The sequence below is a fragment of the Herpailurus yagouaroundi genome, unplaced genomic scaffold, assembly GCF_014898765.1.
Source record: "Herpailurus yagouaroundi ecotype Mexico unplaced genomic scaffold, PumYag 166, whole genome shotgun sequence".
Lineage (NCBI taxonomy): Eukaryota > Metazoa > Chordata > Mammalia > Carnivora > Felidae > Herpailurus > Herpailurus yagouaroundi.
Window position 1 is genome coordinate 6,470,681 of NW_024412407.1, and position 7,549 is coordinate 6,478,229.

A 7,549-nucleotide genomic window follows, 5' to 3' on the forward strand; every position below is an offset into this window, starting at 1 on the left:
TGCTCTTTGAAGATGGAATGTTCTGAATATATCTGTTAAGTCCATCTGGTCCAGTGTGTCATTCAAAACCATTGTTTCCTTATTGGTTTTCTGTTTAGATAATCTGTTCATTGATATAAATGGGGTGTTAGAGTCCCCTACTATTATTATCAATGGGTTCCTTTATGTTTGTTATTAATTATTTTATATATTTGGGTGTTCCATGTTGGGTGCATAAATATTTACATTTGTTAGATCTTGTTGGATTGTGTCTTTATTAGGACATAGTGCCCTTCTTTATCTTTTGTTACAGTCTTTGTTTTAAAGTCTAATTTGTCTGATATTAAGTATTGCTATTCTGGCTTTCTTTTGACATCCATTAGCATGAAAGATGGTTCTTCATTCCCTCACTTTCAATATGCAGGTGTCTTTAGGTCTAAAATGAGTTTCTTGTAGGTAGCATATAGATGGGTCTTGGTTTTGTTTTTTTTTTTTATCCATTCTGACATCCTATATCTTTTTTTTTGAGTGTTTAGTCCATTTACATTCAAAGTAATTATTGATAGATATATATTTTTTGCTATTTTATTACTTGTTTTCCATTGTTTCTGGAGATTTTCTCTGATTCTTTGTCACTTGTGGTCTCTCCTGTGCACTCAGAGTCCCCTTTAATATTTCTTGCAGGGCTGGCTTAGTTGTCACGAACTCCTTTAGTTTTTGTCTGGGAAGCTCTTTCTCTCTCCTTCTATTCTAAATGATAGACTTGTTGGATATAATACTCTTGGCTACAGATTTTTCCCATTCAGCACTCTGAGTATGTCATCCTACTCCCTTCTAGCTTGCCATGTTTCTGTTGAGAAATCTCCAGCTAGCCTTGTGGGTCTTTCTTTGTAAGTTAAGGACTCCTTTTGTCTTGCTGCTTTAAGATTTTCTCTTTATCACTATACTTTTCAAATTTCAAGCAATATGTCTTGGTGTTGGCTTGCTTTTGTTGATTTTGATGGGAATTCTTTGTGCCTCCTGGATCTGGATGTCTGTTTCCTTCCCTAGATTTAGGAGGTTTTCAGCTATTATTTCTTCAAATAAATTTTCTTCCCCCTTTTCTCTCTCTTCTTCTTCCAGGACTTCCATAATACAAATGTTACTGCATTTGATGAAGTCGCTGGGTTCCCTAAGTCTGTTCTTGTGTTGCATAATTCTTTCTCTCTTTTGTTCAACTTCACTATTTTCATTATTTTGTCTTATAGGTCACTAATTCATTCCTCTGCTTCTTCAAGCCTCCTGTTTATTGCATCAACGCTGTTTCCAATCTTATTTATTGTATTTCCACCTCTGGTTGATTTTTCAACTCTTTTATTTCTGTCATAAGGATTTCATTGATGTCTTCTATTCTTTTCTCAGGTCCAGTGAATATCCTTCTGAATGTTACTTTAAATTCTCCCTCAAGCATGTTACTTACATCTGTTTTACTTAGATCTCTGGCTATGGCCTTATCTTGTTATTTTATTTGGGGTAAATTCCTCCACCTTGGCATTTGTCTATATCTCTGCCTTCTTGTCTGTGTTAGAAAAGTCATGTCTCCTGCTCCTGAAAGTAAGGGCCTTATGAAGAAGAGGTCATGTATCTCCCAGGGCCTGGCACTTAAAAAAGTGTCTCTGGTGTGTGCTACATATGCTCTGCTGTTGGGTTTGGCCTTTCCTCCCTTAAGGCCAGTTACTTGAAGAGGGTCTCCTTGCCTGCTGTGGGCAATGTTTGGTCCGTGATCTGAATGTGCTGAGTTTGAACTAGGTATGCTCTGGTCTGCTTTTGAAATGAAATCTGGTACCACCTCCGCCAGAACTGAGGCCCTGAAGAACTCCCTAGTCAAAAGACATGATGTGGACAGAGGTTTATGCTGGTCTTCTGGGGGATGGGCCCACCACGCTGGGACTGAGGCAAACTTGGGTGAGAAAAGCAATCCTGCCAGAGTGCAGAGGGAGTGGGGCTTGGTGTAAGCAAGTTAGGCAGCCGGTGTTGGCACTGTGCTGCTTCCCGCAGGTCACTCTGTGTTTAACTGGGCATGGGAGAAGAAATGGTGCCAGCTAGCTCCTTTGTTCCCGGAGAGGCATCCCTATGAGTGCTCCCTCTCGGGGACATGCTCTGAGAAGAGCAAATTAGCACCCTCTTGTGTGCCCCAGGAATTCTTTATATCACTGTTCCATGCCATCTGCTCCCCAGGTTTTTTGCCTGCCTTTCTCTCCAGAAACAGCACAGTGCCCCTTTAGGCTCTATCCCAGACAAGCCACTAACCTTTAAAACTCCAGGCTTTAAGCCCTGCTGGTTGCAAGAACCCATGAAATTCAGTTACTCTCATTTTCTAAGCCAATGGCTTTGGGGAGATGTTTTCCTTGTGCATCCCCCTGTGTGCTCCAATCTCTCTTGCCCTTCCCTGCGACCATGGCTCCCTCTCCCCCACCAGTACCTGCTATCCTTTTCTCCCCTAAAACATGTCTGTGCACTCTCTACCTTTTTCTGTGTGGTCTCTTCTCTTTTTAGTTGAGGAGTTTGTGCTGTCAGTCTTCAGGTTGATTTTCTGGGGCATTTAGGATGATTTGCTAGTTATCTAATTGTGTTTGTGGGACACGATGAGCCTGGGGTCCTCCTACTGTGCTGCCATTTTCCCTCCTCTTCAGAAACCAGATTTTAAATCCTAAAATAATTCATTTTTATCTAGTTTGCCATGTAGACCTTGGGAGATAATTCTGACGAGAAAATAGAGATTCAGATTCAGATTTGCCTACTTGCCTAAAACCACATTGCCTGACCAGTAGCTGAGACTCGTGTCAAGGTCTTCTGACTCTCTGTACAGCCTCATTGCCATCCATTCAAGAAAGTCAAAGGGACCTCAAACTGAACCTTCCTTAGGACAGGGCCATGGGCATCAGAGTATAATATGACATCTTACTTCCCAGGGCAGTTTATGTCTCACTAATGGGGTTATTTATGAATCATACATTAATTTCTTTATTCTTTTACTTATTCAATAATCAAAAATGCTTTTCTAATCTCCTACATTAAAAGTAGAATAGTGTACAAGAGCTAGCTTTGTGATGTTTTCATGCATTTATTCTATAAACCTTTCCTAAGTACCTACTAAGTTCTAGGCATTGTGCTAAGCTCTGAGGATATAAAGATAAAAAACACTGACATGGTCCATGGCCTCATGGAACTTCTTAAAACACAGACATGAAACAAATTCATTCATTAAATATATACTGAACCCTTTCTATATGTTAGGCACTCTTCTAAGTGCTAGGGATATAGTAATGACCAAAACAGGACAAATCTTTGAATTTACATCCCAGTGGAAGAGAAAGTTGATAATAAATGTATTATAAAATACCAGGTACTGGTAAGTGTTGTAAGGACAAAGCAAGGTAATAAGACAAAGATTGACTGCAGGGGATAGGGAAAAGTTGAGGGAGATTGGGAAGACCTCTCTTACATACCCTATTGAAAAAAAATTTTTTTTTTTTACAATTGTAGCAAGCATAATAAAGGAGAAACAAATGTAAAAAAGGAAATTACAGTGGCAAGATGAAGAGTAAGGCCTTCCCTGAGGAAATGACCCTTGAGCTGAGACCTTAGGGTTCTTGACAGGATAGGCAAGGAAAGAGGAAAAAAGATGATGGGTAGATTGGTGAGTAATGGAGTTGGTGGGAGGAGTTACAGCTCACTTCCCCTCACTGGACCTCAGTTTCCTCACCTATAAAGAGAGGACATTGGGTTCTATGAGCTCCAATGAGTCCTTCAAATCAGAAAGGCATAGGTCCATGCTTGACCATGCTGAACGAGTACAGGATCTTTGTGAGTTTCTCTTTCCCTCTTTCCCATTGGATTTTTCTGTTATATGGAACTCCATCCTAGAGCATCTTCTATTATGAGTGGGCTCACTCTGAGTAAGTTTGTTGATGACTCTTTGACTCATATATTCAGCCCAAATATATTTCCTGAACTTCATGACCCAAATTCCTAGTGCCTCCTGGACACACCCTCACTGTCCCACAAGGCTCGTCAAACAACGTATTCAAAACTGTGTTTATTATCTTTGCCTCAAACATGTTCCTTTCCCTGGATCACCTATTTCAGTGAATGGGACCCCTCAGTCACCAAAGGCAGAAACCTGAGAATCAATTGTTTATTTACTTTCTTTCACCCTAACCAACAAATTGATAATGGCATCCTTTAGAATTCATCTCAGTGATATCTCTTAAATCTGCCTCCTCTTGTCTGCCCTCACTGTTGCAACCTCTTTAACCCTTTATCATCTCTGACCAGGCTTACTGCTATACTCTACCAATTCTCCTTCCACAGAATGTTTGCAGGGATAATGATCTCATCTCCTTCAAATCCTTGTTTGAGTGACACTGTCTCAGTTTCTCCTCTCCTGACCACTCGATTTAAATTGCATACCTCACCACCCTCCTCTACCCCCTCGTTAACAATCTCTGTTTCCGTGATCTATTATTTTACATAGCACATAGCACCTTCTAACACATTATATTTAATTGTTATGTCTATTGTTTATCTTCTGAGTTTCCTAACTAGAATGTAAGCTCTGTGAAGCTTACATTACAAATTTTTGTAATGGCACACCCTAACAGTCTAGAACTCTACATGGCACATAGTAGATACTCAGTAAATACCTACTGAAAGAATGAGCTAATTGCCCTAACTATATGCTCCATGACCTTCTGCTCATCTTCCACATTTCTGTAGGGTTAATGCTTCTAAATTGCCAATTTGATCACATGACCTTCATGCTTGGCACCACATGTCCCTGTGTATCCTCCTGCACCCACTCATTCTGAGATAATGAAGTTCTTCAGAGAAGCACTATTATTTTATGCCTCCCTATATCTGATAATACCATTTCCTTTGCCTAGAACACTATCTTCTACTTTGTCTACTTAGTGGAGTAAATATCAGTCAAACAGTCTTAAGCATTACTTCTTTGTTTAACAGGTCATCCAGAGATAATTGATTCACATTTTTGCCATTGCTGTATCCTGTGCATTATGTTATTACAGCCTTTATTTTGCTTCTTTATATGTCTATCTGCCTCTGTTAAATCCTAAGCCCTTTTGAGGGCAGGAATCATGTCTGAAACAATTTTGTATTCTCAGGATCTAGTACAGAGCCCAGCACTAGGATGCTTATTCAATATTTCCTGAATAAATGGGTATTAAAGTTCAAAGAAGCAGTTACAGAGGAGGCACTTTGGAATGCTGCATGTCATCAGAATTGAAGTAATAATGAGTGTGACCCAGAAGGAAACTCCTTGGTCTCATAGATTTTTATTTATACCTTTAAGCTGGAAGTCACATTTTTTTTTAAATAAGAGGGGCAGTCTTATTCATCTGAAATGACTCAGCTACATTATGTTTTCTTCCAGGGCCAGTAACGTTAATCATGAAAAATCTCACCATCGTTACCGAGTTTGTCCTCATGGGATTGTCCAGAAATCCCCAGATCCAGACCATCCTTTTTGCACTATTTCTGGTGATTTACCTCTTGACCCTAATGGGGAATGTGATGATGATCCTGGTGATCAGAACTGATTCTCACCTTAAGACACCCATGTACTTCTTCCTAGGTCACCTGTCATTTCTAGATCTCTGTCTTTCTTCAGTAACCATGCCCAAGATGCTGCAGAACTTACTAATGCAGAAGAAAACCGTATCTGTGTGGGGCTGTGTGACCCAGAGTTTCTTTCTCATATTCTCTGGGAGCACAGAGGCCTGCCTACTCTCTGCCATGGCATATGACCGCTATGCTGCCATCTGCCACCCTCTCCTCTACAGCATGGTTATGAATAGGCCTTTTTATGTCGGGATGGTAACTGCAGCATGGGCAGTGGGGTTCCTAAACTCCTTGCCAAACAGTCTTTTCACTTACAACTTACATTTCTGTGGCCCCAATATCATCCCTCACTTTTGCTGTGAGCTGCCTTCACTCTTCCCTCTCTCCTGCACTGACCCTACTGCCAATGAGGCCCTTCTTGCTGGGTCATGTGCACTGTTGGGATTTGTGACACTTCCCCTGATCCTCTTCTCTTATTCCAGAATCATCTCTGCCATCCTAAGCATACGTTCTTCGGAGGGTCAAGGCAAAGCCTTCTCTACCTGTTCTTCCCACCTTACTGTGGTGCTTTTGTATTATGGCACAGCTTTATTCAGATACATGACTCCCCTCTCCGGCTCCAAGTTGGAACAAGTGGTCTCCATTCAGTACAGTGTGATCACATCCTTGATGAACCCCATCATTTACAGCCTCAAGAACCAGGAGGTGAAGGCAGCTCTGTATAAAATGTTGAAGCAATAAATGTGTCCTTCTGTGATGGAGAATTCCTATTGTATTTGGCTTGAAGACAGTGAGAAAACAGGTGATGAAATACATTCATAATGGCTAACTTGATCACTTTAAGAATATGCCATTTGATGAAAATAACCTCTTGGTAATAGAGGTTTAAGTGTGTGATTGCTTATTTTATTGTATTTGGCAAGAAAATTAAGTGAAGACTGAGAAAAAAGTACTAGAATGGAGTAGTGTAGACAAACTAAGTCCAAATATGTTTGTTTTGTCCAAGAGTTTTAGGATAGAGTTCAGAGTGTGTTTTTTTTTAAGATAGGAGTGTAAAATGCACTTCAAAGTGGAAAGTTGTTACTAATTGAATATGGTACTGAATGAAGTTTGCTTCATCCACCTAACCTTGAGTAGCCTAAAAAACATATTGATATGCCTAGTTGCCAGAAAGCAAAGACACAGGTTGGTGGGGACCTGCCCTAGCCCATTCAAGGGGGAAAAATAGTTTTTCAGGTGTTCTGGTGGTGACTAGGGTCTGGGATGAGATCTAGCTCTTTGGTGACTTGTTGGAACCCCAAAAATAGAATGACTGTGGTCTCACAAAATGATGTTTTCATTCAACCTTGAGGCTGTCAAGCCAATTAGTTCATTCAGTATTTCATGGTCTCATTCAGCCAATCCCTTCTGAGTCCAGTGCCCATTACTGCTTTGACATATATTCAGTCAAATAAATTAATTTCTTGTCACAAAAGATTCATGGAGTGGGCATGGATTGCAAGAACATTGTTAAAATGTCAATACTACCCAAAGCAATCTACACATTTAATGCAATCCCTATCAAAATTCCCACCAGCATTTTTCACAGAACTAAAACAATCCAAAAATTCGTATGGAACAGCAAAAGACCCCCAATTACCCAAAGCAACCTTGAAAAAGAAAATTAAAACTGGAGAGATCACAATTCCGGATTTCAAGCTATGTTATAAAGCTGTAGTGATCAAGACAGTATGGTACTGGCACAGAAACAAACACATAGATCAGCGGAGCAGATAGAAAACCCAGAAATGGACCCACAACTGTATGGTCAACTAAACTTCAACAAAGCAGAAAAGAATATCCAATGGAAAAAAGACAGTCTCTTCAACAACTGATGCTGGGAAAACTGGATGGCAACATGCAGAAGAATGAACCTGGACCACTTTCTAACACCATATACAAAAATAAA

General features: G+C 40.2%; 1 protein-coding gene across 1 annotated transcript; it reads left to right on the top strand.

Annotated features, from left to right (window-relative positions):
- The first annotated feature begins 5,430 nt into the window (after positions 1-5,430).
- LOC121039068 (olfactory receptor 8S1-like) lies at positions 5,431-6,342 on the top strand. Its single transcript, XM_040489068.1, has one exon. The coding sequence runs from the start codon at positions 5,431-5,433 to the stop codon at positions 6,340-6,342; it is 912 nt and encodes a 303-aa protein (XP_040345002.1).
- Positions 6,343-7,549: the final 1,207 nt, after the last annotated feature.